Consider the following 15,637-nt stretch of genomic DNA (forward strand, 5'->3'; position numbering starts at 1 on the left):
ACACACCTCTCCTATGTTTCTTCCTGTGAAAATAATTCCCTTTTACCTAATTAAGGCAGATCATGTCAACTCTCCTGCTCAAGCTCTTCCAACAGCTTCCTGTCTTCCTCAGAGTAAAATCCAAAGGCCTTACATGGATCTAGGCTCTGGCTATCTCTTTGATTTTATCTCCTACTTGCTTTGTTCTGGTTATCCTCACCTACTTGCTTTGTTCTGGTTATCCTCACCTCTGTGCTGTTCCTGGAATAGGTCAGACATGGTCCCATCTCAGGGCCTTTGCATTCCCTCTTTCCTCCACCTGAGACACTTCTCTCCAATATATTCCCTCTCTACTAGCAAACGACTTGCACATGAGTAGGGAGTTTTGTCGGACTGCTCTCTCCCTACCAAAACTGTATCCTCAACTCCCAGACAGGGTCTACCACCATATATAAAGTGTTCAATAAATAGGCACTAAATAAATGTTGTTAAATAAATGAATTCTCATTCAGGTGACTCACTCCTCTATTTCTTCCTTCAGGGATCTACCTCAATGTTGCCTTCCCAGAGAGGCTACGTGTGATCACCTAAACAAAATCATACCCCTTCTCTTCTCTATCCTTTCCTAGTTTTTTTTTTTTTGTAATTCCTGACACAATCGGACATTAAAATGGATATTCGTTATTCCTATCTGCCTCTTCTACCAGAAGGACCACCCACTGGTCTTCCATAAAGTACCGTGGCACTCAATGTGTTGTCAAATGAATTAATAATAAAGATAGCTATCCAACTATTGCATATCCCTTGAGTCTTTTTTTTTTTTTTTAAGATTTCATTTATTTATTTGACAGAGAGAACCAGAGAGCACAAGCAAGGGGAGTGGCAGAGGGAGAAGCAGCAGGCTCCCCACTGAACAGGGAGCCTGATGTAGGGCTTAATCCCAGGACCCTGAGATCATCACCTAAACAGAAGGCAGGTGCTTAACCAACTGAGACGCTGAGTCACCAAGGCACCCCATGAGTCTCATACTCTCCTCACATAGCTCCTTGTCTTCTACCTACTTCCAATATTATACTTCCAATACCTCCTATAATACTCTGTATTTTCTCTTTGTGAATATCCATCTCACAGAAAGTCAATGGATGGTGAGGAAGAAGACTTAATGAAACCTTGAAACAAACAAACAAACAAACAAAAACTAATAAAGGAATTAGGGGAAGAGATAACTCACTTGGGCCAGATGGCTAAGCTAGACCAAGTGGCCCAATGGAGTAGAAAGAGGAATAACAGAAAATAGTTCCAGAGAGGTAGATTTGGCTGCATCACAACAAAGCACTTTCTATCAGACAGAAGTATAAGGCAGGGAGGGTTATGAGTTTCTTATTGGAAAGAGGTTCAATCAGAAGCTGACAGCTACTCAGAATGTATAGAACTGTACAGGTTAAAGGAGCACAGATAAGTTTCCTTCTATGGCTTTATAAGTAGAAACTTGGAGAATTATACTCCACAACTATATACTAGGCATCAAGCACCCCTCTTTTTTTTCTTTTTTTTTAAGATTTATTTATTTGAGAGAGAGCGTGAGAGAGAGAGAGAGTACACATGCACAAGCAGTGGGGAGGGGGCAGAGGGAGAGGAATAGGGAGAAGCAGACTGCCCACTCACTGAGCAGGGAGTCTGAGGTAGAACTTGATCCCAGGACCCCGGGATCACGACCTGAGCTGAAGGCAGCCGCTTAACTGACTAAACCACCCAGGTGCCCCAATCACACCCACTTTTAAAATATTTTGTAATTATACTGACAAAAACTGACGTGAACTTTCTGCCAATACTGCACAATCTCAAACTCAAAATAGCTCCAGCATAACCATGTACACCATGAATACCACACATTGATACTAGCAGAGTTACTTCTGAATTTCATTCTTTTATGATTAGGTATCACTATATGTATACTAAAAAATAAAAATATCTTTAAAAACTGGAAAATTCCTGTGACTGTAGTAGATATTAACTAGCTAATTTAGGATAGAAGAGGGAGGTGGTGCTAAAAGGTGACAGAAGGCAAGGATCTGTGGCCTGAGAGGAACGAAGTTTATCTCTGGGTATATGGAAAGGCCACAAGCACTCACCTACTCCATCCTTACTACTCCTTACCTACCTGCCATTCAAATGTGCTGAACTCCCTCTTTAATTCACAGAGCTCTTTCACATGAACATTCTTGCAGTCATCACTGGAATTGTTGCTCCCACTTCAAAGGGTTTGCATTTGGATACCGTTCTTTGTTCCTAGTTAATACTGGCATTTGGGGCATAAAAATTATAGTAATTATCTGCTTAAAGGCTAAAGTTCTGTGTTTACGTTTGGGGAAATAAGCTTGAAGAGAGCAAGAGAATCACAAAAATGTCAAGCTGATTTAAATAAACGGCACGTGCTTACTGCACACTTGAATGGAAAAGCTTCTAGGATGGATCAGTGTTTAGATTACACCAGTACAATAAGAAAAAGACATAAAACCCTTTGAAGACTTTGAGAAATAAAACCTTAACCAAAATCTTTAGTTTCACAGTGAAAGTCACAATATTTAACCTCTCCTGCCACTAATAATTTATTACTACAAAGAGAAATTGTTTTTATTGACTTTTCCAGACCCATTTAAAATATATTTTTCTTATCAATGATTTCAAGTTAGTCAAAGATCTTAAAGCCAACAATTTAGCATCACCAAGTGTAAAACTAAAAATTCACAGTTCTGATATCACTATGACCTATACCAGCTTCCCTTTCTTCCTTCCCCGAGTAGGCTCCTTTTCTTGAACTTCTATTTGATGTGTCAAATTTTATTTAACTTGAATATATATGATAAAAAATTTCAGGTGGCATTTTTAAGATCATAATAATTCCACAATACCTTTTACAGCTTAGAAGCAAAATTTAGAAGATATATATGGAGAAAACACAATAACCAAAAATGTGCTTATTAAACTTTTAACCAACATATCAAGGAAATACAAGAGAAAGTACAACTTTCATTTAGTGGCTCCAGATTGATTAGGCTATAAATTACTTAAACAGCCAAAGACTGTATTGAATAGCAAGAACCAACTAATGTTCTCTGCCAATGTAGATGCAAACTAATGAGGTGAAGAAAAATGAATATACTTACTTACAAGAACCTGAGATCAAGGTCTAGCAAATGACAAATATATTTTCTAAAATAATAAACCAATGCTTATCAGTATGAGTAATAATGTAACATGTAACACTGGAAACCAACAGAAAATTCGAGAAAAACTTCTGTATTGCTGTATGAGGAATAAGGACTATGGAGAGACCCTGTCAAAAAGGTCTGCACTACTTAAAAACTGAAGAAAAGAGTGACTGCTCTCATGGCCTTCTGATCCAAGGTGCAGTCTGATTTAAGAGATGGTAACCATAAGGATTTAAATAAAGAAAAGATCTCTTTAAAAGACCAGGTGCCAAAGGAAAAAAGCAGGCATATCTTTCTATCCATTTACTGGGGGAGGGGTTTTTAAAAACATTTCTAAATCTGACTACCAGTTCTGGGAAAAACTTACCCAGTGAACACAGAACTGGTCAGACAGATGCTACAGATACATTGTTATCCCCAGATGGGCGGCAGCTGGTTTGAATAGCTAGTTTGTTTACCTGGTCATGGTATTTCATTAGTTATCACAGAATCCGAAGCAACAAATCCATGCCTTAAGGGTCAAATTTGGAACTGTGGTTTGACAATCACCAGTCAGTAACTACCAGAGATGCCAAAGACATCAGAGTGAATGACTTTAGGGTAAATTTTGACCTATCAATCCTTTTAACTGTATTATTATTATTTTATTATTAAGGACATCTATGGCTCCAACTGTCATGAAGCCCAGACTAAGTTAAGAGTAATGGGTTCTAGAGGTAACTATGTAACTATACCCGACTCTGGACTTTTTGATTATGACCATTCAGTCCATCAATTTCAAGGCTTTCAGCCAGAAACAAGAAAAACTTAAGCTGTGGACTGAGATCTGGAAAACAAGATGTGATGATCAAGGTTATGCTAAGTATCAAACAAGGAGAAGCAAAACAGAAACATGGATAACTTCTAATGGAGTTGAAAGCCAATCGAGTTTACAAAAACAAAGACAAAAAATATATATAAATAAGTGGCTAGGTCAAACAAGGAGCCCTGACTTTGTACACGATCAGAATTAAATGGATAGCAAAGCCAAGAAAACAAACCAGGTTAAGCCAGTAGACAAGAAAACTCAGGGACTGGAGTTTACTCCTTTGTTCAACAAACAATTTACTGAAGAAATGCAGTTTGCTGAGAGATAAGTGCTATGAAAATTACATATACATGTACTGGGCAGAAAGATGTCCATATTATAAGGGAGATGGATGATATGGATAAAGGTGATTTCCTCTGTATAAAGAGTGCTCACCCAAGATATGAACACCTGCCTCTCTCATCTTACTCACATCTCTGCTCAAAGGCCACTGGTCTCTCACTCTGTTTTATTTTCTTCTTAGCGCTTCTCACTATTTGACACTATATTACGTATTTGTCTCTCTGCCTCGATAAAATGTAAGTTCCAAGACAGGAATTACCTCTTCCGTGCACTGATGAATGGCCAGCACTACTACCACACCGCGCAAATCCTATTTCAATTAGTATTTCTTAAAAGAATGATTACATTGCTTTATTAAAACTTCAGTAGCAGATGTACATAATAACAGACCTTATGAGAAAAGAGGAAAATGACTGCTGGTTTGGGTAGGTGAAGAAAAATCAGAGGATTTTTGGCTTAATGTAAGTGCAGAGGAACGTGCTGAAAAACAGCAATCTCTGACTTCAGTGGCCCATCGCAAGAAAAAAACTGTGTTGTTTTAAATGCCTGCGTTAGCTTAAACACTGAAAAGTCTCAGCCTTGTTTTTCTGCCTAACCTATTTTCTTAGAAAATACACTACATCCTGTGACACAACAGTCAGGAATCCAGAACCCCTCCTGCATAGACAGCTACATCCAAACCTCTTCCTTGACTTTCAAGGCCATTTATAAAGTGGTCCCTACACACTCCCTGCAACCCGACTCTTCAGTATATACCAGTGTCCCTATCACAAAGATGGCCAAACTGTGGGCCAGGCCTGCTCCCATCTCCAGGCCCTTTCTCAGCTTCTGAACCTTAATTTGAATGCCAGTCTTTCTTCCTTTTCCCATTAACCCCATGCCTGTTCTTCAAACACTAGCACAAGTCTCACTTCTTCCTTTAGTCGTTCTCTGAAATACCGTTTCCACATGAACCTCCCCTCCCCTTGAACTTGTACTGGATGTATAACCAACATCAGACTCTCCCGTGTACACCAGTCTCTTCTCTCCAATCAGACTGTAAGAAACCTGCGTTTATTTCCTTACAAACACACAGTGTAATACTGAGGACTCATACACTCAACATACACATGGATGCAAAATTTATTTATAATTGACTGGATAGCTAATTTTTATTTTCTGTAGCCCAGAAGAATTAATTCTAATTGGTTACTTACCATATCAATAAGGCTTTCTTGTATTCTGTTAAGAGTTGTTCTTAGTCTACTACTACTAAGGCCCAGTCCTGTTGATTCCAGCTGAAAAAGAGAAAGAAAGGTATGCTACATCACCTTGGAGATAATCTTTCATACATTAACCTCAAATTAACCAAGGTTAAGAATCTGATGAATTTAAAAAAAAAAAAGAATCTGATGAATTTTCACTCAGATACTTAGCCTTCAGAGGGTCTCCAAATTGTATTTAAAAGTTTCAAAACATCAAGCATACTAGTCAAACCTTAGCCCTTAAGGGAACAAGAAAACTACTTCACATTTGTATTTATAGGTCACACTAGCACCTGGCAATCTAATAAATTTATCAGGAGAGAGTTCGCCAATATTTCTCTTTCCCACAAATTATTATTTTTAGTTCTGAAACTTAAGACATCAGATACTTAAAGATAATGCACTATGTCATATTTATGTAGAAGCATAATAAAGCAGCCTGTCTTAAATTTTCTCTTCTTTGTAAAGATTTTGTTTGACACACAGAGAGAAATAATGAGAGAGAGAGAGAGAGAGAATGCACAAGCAGGCTCCCCAGAGCAAGAAGCCCAATGCAGAACTCGACCCCAGGACCTTAGGATCATGACCTGAGCTGAGGGCAGACGCTTAAATGACTGAGCCACCCAGGTGCCCCTGTTTGAAATTTTCTAACACAAATTAGAGATAACCCAAATCCTTATCCAAAAATTATGAAAAAAACTTTATTAGGCTCAGTTAACATTTCATAGTATAGAATTCGCTTTACTACATCAGAGCCAAAGCACTCATAAACATCCTCACATAAGAACATAAATGAGAAGGGACACTCGACTGTTAAAATGAAAAGCTGGGGTGCCTGGGTGGCACAGTGGGTTAAGCATCAGACTGCTGGTTTCAGCTGACGTGGTGATTTCAGGTCATGAGATCCAGAGACTGACACTGGGCTCTACAGGCTCTACACTCAGTGCGGAGTCTGATTATCCCTCTTCCTGTCCATGCTCCTCTCTCTAAGTAAATGAACACTATCTTAAAAAAAAAAAAAAAAAAAAGACATGAAAACCCAGTTAGCTGGCTCCTTAGTTGGTGATGACTCAATTGATGAATATAAATTTAATCTAGAGGTAATCATAGACACATACAGATATCTGGAAAAATGTGAAAAGTTTCTGTATGGGCCAAAACATTTAAAACATTGTTAACAGTAAACTATAAAATATATAGTCTCACTAATTCATTCATAGACAATTATAATATATATGGCACGCACACGCATTTATTGTTCCTCATCCTTTCCTATTTGAATTACTTACACAACACGTGACAGAAAGCCTCAAGCTAAAATAGCTGTGTGATGGCCTGGTGTAGTAAAACATGAACTCATGTCATATGGCCATTTTAAATACATTTTACTTTCATTAGGTTTTATAAACTTTATTACTTCACTTCCCCTCTTTTTTTCACTAGGATCTTATTTTTGTACAGTTAAATTCAGCCATTGCAAGTATACAGTGTGATGAATTTTGATAACTCTAGAGCCCAATGACCAGCACAATCATGATGTAAAATTCCCTTACCTTTAAAAATGTCCTTATGCCCGTTGCACTGATTCTCTCCCTCCACCCTTAATCCCTAATCTTACTGTCATAGTAGTTTTGTCTTTTCTAAAATTTCATATAAATGGATTCATACATGTGTATTCTTTTATGTTTGACTTCTTTCTTGTATTTAACATGCTTTTCAGATTCATCCATGTTGTAAGCCTATTAGTAATTCATGCTCTTTTATTGCTTAATAGTATTCTGTAACAGGGATATATCACAGTATCTTACTCGTCAGTTGATGAACATTTGGGTTCCAGTTTTGGGCTACTTCAATAATGTCATTAATTTTATGAACATGAATATATATGTGTGTAAATATCCTTGAGAAGACATATTTTCTGTTCTTTTGGGTAAATAACTAGAAGTAGAATTTCTGGTTCATACAATAGACATAGTTTTAAGCTTATAAGGTACTGCCATACTATTTTCTAGTGGCTGTACCAATTTGCATTTCCACAAGCAATGTAAGTAAATTCTAGTTATTCCATTTATGGACTGAATGCTTGTCCTCTCAAAATTCATATGTTGAAGGCCTAACTTCCAATGTGATGCTACCTACAGACGGGGCCTTTAGGAGGTAACCAGGTTTAGAAGAGGTCATGAGAGTAGGGTCCCCAAAATAGATTTGGTGCCCTTTGAAGGAGAGACATAGCACCTAATTTACACTTCTTTTTCTAGTTTATTAAGGTGGAAGCTTATCATTAACTTGAGATTTTCATCTTTTTTACTACAGGCATTTGAAGTTTGATACTTCCCTCTCAGTGCTAATTTAGCTGCATTCCACAACCTGATATATTCTGTTTTCATTATTATTCACTTTAAAATATTTTCCAATTTCTCTTATGACTTTTTTTAAGATTTTATTTATTTATTTGAAAGAGAGAGATCACAAGTAGGCAGAGAGGCAGGCAGAAGCGGGTGGGGTGGGGGGGAAGCAGGCTCCCTGCTGAGCAGAGAGCCTGACGCAGGGCTCGATCCCAGGACCCTGAGACCATGACCTGAGCCGAAGACGGAGGCTTAACCCACTGAGCCACCCAGGTGCCCCTTGTGATTTCTTCTTTAAACCAATCTTAATTTAAGTGTGTTAATTTCCAAACAGATTTTTCCTAGTTATCTTAATGTTTTTAATTCAATTACATTATCATCAGAGAATATATTCTACATGATTTTGAATTCACTAGAACATACTTAATGGCCCACAAAATAGGGTCTATCCTGATGAGCATATCATGTGCACTTGAAAAGAATATATATTCTGCCACTGTTGGGTGTGGTGTCCCATAAACATCAATTAACTGAAGATGGTTGAAACTGTTGTTCAGATCTTCTACGTACTTGCTGATTTTCTATATACTTGTTGTATCAGTTACTGTGTAGTTTTTAAATCTCCAGCTATCATGGATTCTTTTTTTGTTTTCTCTTGAGTTCTGTCAATTACTGTCTTATGTATTTTGAAGCTATGTTAAGTAGCCACACACATATTTATGCTTGCTATTCCTTCCAGCTGAACTGACCCTTAATTATGAATCCCTCTATCTCTCTTAACACATTATGCTTTCAAATATATTTTATCTGATATTAACGTAGCTAATGCAACTCTTTTTTAAAGATTTTATTTATTGGAGAGGGAGAGGGAAGAAGGAAGAAGAAGCGAGAGAGCTAGCGAGTGCTCACATGAGCAGGAGGAGGGGCAGAGGGAAAGGAAGGGAGCCTGATGTTCGGAAGGTGGGGCTCCATTCCAGGACCCTGGGATCATGACCTGAGCCAAAAGCAGACTCAACCAAATGAGCCACCCCGGTGCCCAAACTACTGTAGTTTTCTTAAGAAAGCAAACACTTACTGTTTGCATGGCACAACTTTTCAATGAATTTGCTTTCAACCTAGGTGTGTTTTTGTTATATTTAAAGTGTTTCTTTTGGGTGACTGTGTGGCTGTCATTAGGCATCTGCCTTGGGCTCAGTTCCTGATCTCAGGGTCCTGGGATTGAGCCACACATCTGGCTCCCTGCTTCTCCCTCTCCCACTCCTCCTGCTTGTGTTCCCTCTCTCACTGCCTCTCTCTCTCTGTCAAATAAATAAATAAATCTTTGCCAAAAAAAATTTTTTTAAATATTTATTTTTTTATTTGTTTTAATCATTCTGACAATCTCTGCCTTCTAATTTGAGTGCTTAGTCCATTAACATTAAATCTGATTACTGGTTGGATTTAAAGCTACCATCATTACAGGTTATCTCTTTTTTGTTCCTTGGTTCCCCTTTTCTTGCCTTTTCTGATTATATGAATATTATTTTTTAGAATTCTAATATAATCTTCCTATTGGCAAAAGAGCTAAGTCTTCGATATTATTTTTCATTGTCCAAAGAATTACAATATACATTCTTGATATTTCACAATCCATTTGCTGTTAAAAATGTTCCATTTAACCTAATATATAGAAATCTTGTCATCTTATAGGTACATATCTTCTTATAGTTGTTATATGAAATACATTTACATATATTATGAACTCCAGAAAGTAATGTTATGATTTCATTTTTAAACAGCAATATAGTTTACAAAGAAGTTAGAAAAAGAAAAAAATAATCTTTTGTATTTTCCCAACTAGCTTCCATTACCATGCTCTTCACTCTTTCCTAAAGATGCAAGTTTTCTGGTTATCACTTTCCTTCAGCCTAAAAAAAGTTCCTTCAGCATTTAAGTATTATATGTCTGTTGGTGACAAGTTCTCTTAGTTTTTTTTTTTCTTTTTATCGAAAAGTGTCTTAATTTCACCTTCATTCTTCTTCTTTTTTTTTTTTTTTAAAGATTTTACACATTTATTTGAGAGAGAGAGATCATGTGAGGGAGTACAAGCACCGCCCCAGCTCAGCAGGGAGCCTAACATGGGGCTCCATCCCAGGATCCTGGGATTATGACTCAAGCCAACGGCAGATGATTAACTGACTGAGCCACCCAGGGGCCTCTCACCTTCATTCTTGAATGGTGTTTTGCTAGATACAAATTCTGGATTAACAAGGTTTTCTTCTCTTTTAGTACCTTAAAGTTATTAACTCTCTCCTAGACTCTACAGTTTTCCAAGAGGAGTCAGCTGAATCAGATCATTGGTCCTATATAGTCCTTGTAGTTTTCCAGGCACAGTTTCACCATGAGGTATCATGCTGTTATGTTCCTTTGTGCTTACTCTGCTTGCTACTCATTTACTATCCTGTATCTGCAAATTTTTGACCAGTGTTTTTTCAAGTTTTTTTTTTTTTCTACCTTATTCTCTTTCTTCTCCATCTGGTATTCCAAATATATGTATATTTGATCATTTGCTATAACTTAACATGGTCCTAAGGCTTCGATCATTTTGTTTTCCAATCTTTTTTCTCTATGTTCTTCATTTTGAATAATTTGAATTATTCGGTCTTCAAGTTCACATATTCTTTCCTCTGCCATGTCTATTTCATTGTAAAGTACATTCAGTAAATTTTTTTAAATTGCTGAAATTCTGTTTTGCAGTTCTAGGATTCCCCTTTGGTGTTTTTTTTGTTTGTTTTTATGAAAGTGCTTTCAAGCAGAGAAAATAGCACTTTCAAACTATTTTTTTTTTAAGATTTTATTTATTTATTTGACAGACAGAGATCACAAATAGGCAGAGAGAGGGGAGGGAAGCAGGCTCCCCACTGAGCAGAGAGCCCAATGCAGGGCTCAATCCCAGGAACCTAGGATCATGACTGAAGCTGAAGGCAGAGGCCTTAACCCACTGAGCCACCCAGGTGTCCCCACTTAGGTTTTTTAATTAATGTTTCTATTAGATCTTCCTATTTTTCTTTTCTTTTTTTTTTTTTTTTTAAAGATTTTATTTATTTATTTGACAGAGAGAGATCACAAGTAAGCAGAGAGGCAGGCAGAGAGAGGAGGAAGCAGGCTCCTGGCTGAGCAGAGAGCCCGATGCGGGGCTCGATCCCAGGACCCTGGGATCACGACCTGAGCCGAAGGCAGAGGCATCAACCCACTGAGCCACCCAGGTGCCCCAGATCTTCCTATTTTTCTACTGAGATGTTCATACATTTAAAACCTCTTCTGTCTTACTTTATTTGAGATGGTTCTGATAGTCCATTTAAAATTCTTATCCCTTAGTTCCAACATCTTGGAGTCAAACTAAATTGATTTTCTTTTTACTTAAGGATGTACTCCACTTTTTTTGGACTTATGTATGTTGGGTAAAGTTAGACTGCATTACCAATTTAATTCTGGAGATCTGGGATTTTGTTTTTTCTCCACTGAGCACTGTTTCCTTTGTTTTCACTATGTAATTTTCTTGGCTGGGCTTGCACTACAAACTGTCTCTTATGCAACAGCTTCATTCTCTGTTCAGATGTTTTTTTCTTTGGCTCCAGTCAATCTGTTTCATATAAAGAGGTTATGAGTTAATCAAATACAGGGGTAAAAGATTTTGGGGAACCCCTCTCTGCCTCTTTTTCTTCTGCACTTTCCCCCCTACTCTTTTCAGTGTTCCCAGTTTCCTGGGATGGAGCCCCACATTGGGCTCCATGCTCAGCAGGGCGTCTGCTGAGAATCTCTCTCTCTCTCTCTCCCTGTGTCCCAGCTTCCACTTGAGCTCTCTCTCTAAAATAAATAAATCTTTAAAAAAAACTACAAAGCAAAATATAGATAGAAAAATGGAGTGGTTCTTTTTATAAATTTGTAAAACCCCTTTTTATAGAGAGTCAGTCTTTGTTGTGCTTTAAATAGTGTTTCCTTCAGTTTTGCAGAATCAAAAATAGGGTCTGAATTATAAATTGTTCTATTTGAAGATGCACATATTTCCAATATTCACATGGCAGATAAAAGGTAGTTTACTAAGCATACTCTAACAATAGGAAAAATCTTTCTTAAAAATACAAGAGGTAGAGTGAGTGCTCTATTTATTCATACATCCTCGCTCATAGGCACCTTTTATCAGTTCATATAATACTAAATGTTTCTAACAAGATGTATGTGTAGAAACCCAGGTTAAGGACAGAAATACTTATAACTGGCAGCTAATTATTTCAATACAGTGAAATAGCTGTTACTAAGTCTTATAAGACTGAAAATGCTTTTAATACAAAACATGAGGTTAATGTGTCCTTTAGAACATGACATATTTTGTTTTCAATAAAATACGTAGCCTTTTTTACAATAAGCACCTAAATATACTTTGCTAACTTTCTCAGGTCCTAGTGAACTCCACTGTAGATAAATCTGTGCCAGTATACAATCAGCTAGAAAGTCATGTCCAAAAGAATTAGTTCCCAAAAGCTTCCAAAGGACCCTATTTTAATACATCTTATCAACAATGTGGTCCATAAGTGTAGTACCCAATATGACAATCAGCAGCCACATGTGTCCATTTATACCTAGAGATAAATTAGCTAAAATTAAATACAATTTAAAAGTCTGTCACACTAATCACATTGCAAGTGCTTAAAAGTCACATGTGGCCAGCGGCTACCCTAATAGCAGAAATTTTGAGTATTTCTTTGACTGTAAAACTTCTCTTGGACAATGCTGGTATGGAAGCTCAGCTCAGGAGAGAGAGAAAGGCTCATCTGGAAGAATTAAAGATTCTGACAATTAGCTAAAATTCTAGAATGTCTTTCTTCTCTAATATTTAGTTATTGAGTTTCCAAATTCAGAGCAATGAATTAGTACCCATTTTATAGTGACCTAAATTCTGCAGCAACACTCTTACTCTGATTTTATTAGCATTCTTTCTAAGGAATATTATAGAGAATTAAGAATAGGAAGTTGAGATCCCATTATTAAAACATCATATTGGGGCGCCTGGGTGGCTCAGTGGGTTAAGCCGCTGCCTTCGGCTCGGGTCATGATCTCAGGGTCCTGGGATGGAGTCCCGCATGGGGCTCTCTGCTCAACAGGGGGCCTGCTTCCCTTCCCCTCTCTCTGCCTGCCTCTCTGCCTACTTGTGATCTCTCTCTGTCAAATAAATAAATAAAACTTTAAAAAAAATCATATTTTTGGAGCACCTAGGTGGCTCAGTCAGTTAGGCGTCTGACTCTTGCTTTTGGCTCGGGTCATAAGGTTGAGACCTATGTTGGGCTCCAGGCTTCAGCACAGAGTCTACTTGTTTCTGCCCCTCCCCATACTCACACACTCTTAAATAAATAAATAAATAAAATGTATTTTAAAAATGCCTTTGATATATTACAGCAGGGATACAAAATTTATATAATAAATGTAATTACCATTAAAATTCACGTTTTTAAAAAGATACAAAATATATTATGTGAAAAATCAGCATTGTGATATAGTCATAGGACCCAACAATATCCTTTTACACAGAAATCTATAAAATATCTAGGTGAGCCACATAATAATTACCAAATAGCAGATAAGTTACCTGCCTAATATTGTGTTGTTCTCTTTAGGAGTAGGAAAGATAAAATCAATAAGAGCTTCAGAAACACAAAAAGGTGGTACAGGAAGTAATTCTGTAGCACACAGAAGGTTCAGTTCAAAGGTTTTCAATTATTTTAATAAATATTTTCCATAATCTTCTGATGTAGTAGTATCTGCTAAGATTTATAAGCCAATATTTAAAATGTCTCATTTACTGTGCAGTAATTATACACTGGGCCAGATTTAAACAAAGCAACCCACACATTTTTCATTGCCAAAATATGTTAAGGTTAAAAACAGATGCTGCACTTTTTCTGCCAAAACTCTGAATAACATAAAATATGTTTATCATTTTGAAGTAAAATTAATATATAAATAAGGTAATTAGGTAGACAAGAAGGTGATAGCAATAAGTTTGTTAGATTTCTGATGGATAATTTTCAAAATAATATTATTTGTGTATTTTATATGAAGAGAATGAAAACCTTTATATTTTAAAAATAAATAAATTTTATAAGTAACAGACTTTCCCTCCAAAGGTGACTTACTGAATCATTCCGACCAAAAAAGGTATATATTGCATACAAGTAATAATCAAATAGCTGAGACATGAAATGGATAACATCAAAGGCAATTGGCTTAAGAATGTTCATCATCTGCATATATTTACCTGAAAAGAAAAAAAATCAAATTTAGAAAAAAATTAAAATCTATCAGTCTATTATTATAAAGAGACAATTTAAAAAACCACTTTACCAATACATATATTTTTAATGAATTATTACATTCCTCAGTTCCTAGCCGTGTTTCAAGTAGTCAGTAATCATTAGTGGCCAGTGGCTACAATACTGGACAGCACAGATACAGAACAGGTTCATCATCTTGGAAAGAACTGCAGGATCTATATACTACCTATAAAAATGTTTTTATATCATTATATTTTACTGTTTGTCAAATATTCATGGAATCTGTGCTCCTCTATAAATGACACTGCCCAAACACATAACACAGTTCCACATTCTTGGAGATTCCATTTAAAATAATTTTCTCAAAAATGTTTAGGTATAATAAAACAAAAGACAATGTACTTGAGATAAAGCATTTTCCCCATAAGCTTATATACACACAGCAAAAGTAAAAAAGCAAGAAAAAGGATACATGGAAGGCACTTCCTATTCCCCTGAATCCTAGCCCTGTGAAATCTTGTGTCAGAGGTCAAGGACATTTCTTTCTTTCTTTTTTTTTTTTTTAAAGATTTTATTTATTTACTTGACAGAGATCACAAGTAGGCAGAGAGGCAGACAGAAAGAGGGGGAAGCAGACTCCCCGCTCAGCAGAGAGCCCAATGCAGAACTCGATCCCAGGACCCTGAGACCATGACCCCAGGCGAAGGCAGAGGCCTTAACCCACTGAGCCACCCAGATGCCCCAAGGACATTTCTTTATCATTATAGCATTCAAGAGCTCAGTACTCTCAAAGTGCTAAGAAAATGTCCTCCTCAGTCCCTTCTTTGGGAGATGCTAATATTACAATCTCTTTTCTCTAAACATATGATACAGTTAGGGAAAAGAAATTTAAAAACCAAAATTTCTGCATTTATAAATTTGTTGATGTATTTGAAGGGTACATGGGAGATGGGCTGAATCAAATAACAATAATAACAAGTCCCTAATTGTGTTTCTCTTTTATGGGAAATAACAGGGAAAGGAGCACATCCATAAAAAAAATGCTCTTCTGCACAAGATGTTAAAACAGGCCATTTGCCTAATTTCCAAATGAGCAAATAATTCAGGTGCTCGCTCTACTTAATGTAACTGTTATAAATTTTAAATTGGTACTACTGAAGACACCATGACTCAAGAGAAACACATTAACTGCAGTAGAAAAAAAATGACAAATTTACTCTAATGGAAATGTCTACTAGCAAAACCATTTCTTTATTATTTAAGAACTCCATACAGCTGTCTTAATTTACATGAGCGATGATTCTAAATAATACTCAGATAGTCAGGAAGACACATATACATACCAAAAAGTAGAAACCATTCCAACTCAGATTCTATTCTTACTCTTATTTACAAGTCT

At 36.7% G+C, this 15,637-nt stretch overlaps 1 protein-coding gene across 2 annotated transcripts in view; it reads right to left on the reverse strand.

The window, feature by feature from the left end:
* The window catches only part of VPS50 (VPS50 subunit of EARP/GARPII complex), a 128,965-nt gene that overhangs the window by 12,916 nt on the left and 100,412 nt on the right, over window positions 1-15,637 (reverse strand). For both annotated transcript variants that reach the window (XM_032304437.1, XM_032304436.1), the window contains 2 exons: window positions 14,101-14,222; window positions 5,538-5,618 (listed from right to left, as the gene is read on the reverse strand). In XM_032304437.1, the coding sequence (XP_032160328.1) occupies window positions 5,538-5,618; window positions 14,101-14,222 (203 nt within the window). The remainder of the gene's footprint in view (window positions 1-5,537; window positions 5,619-14,100; window positions 14,223-15,637) is intronic.

The sequence above is a fragment of the Mustela erminea genome, chromosome 11 (assembly GCF_009829155.1).
Source record: "Mustela erminea isolate mMusErm1 chromosome 11, mMusErm1.Pri, whole genome shotgun sequence".
In the NCBI taxonomy this organism is placed as follows: Eukaryota; Metazoa; Chordata; class Mammalia; order Carnivora; family Mustelidae; genus Mustela; species Mustela erminea.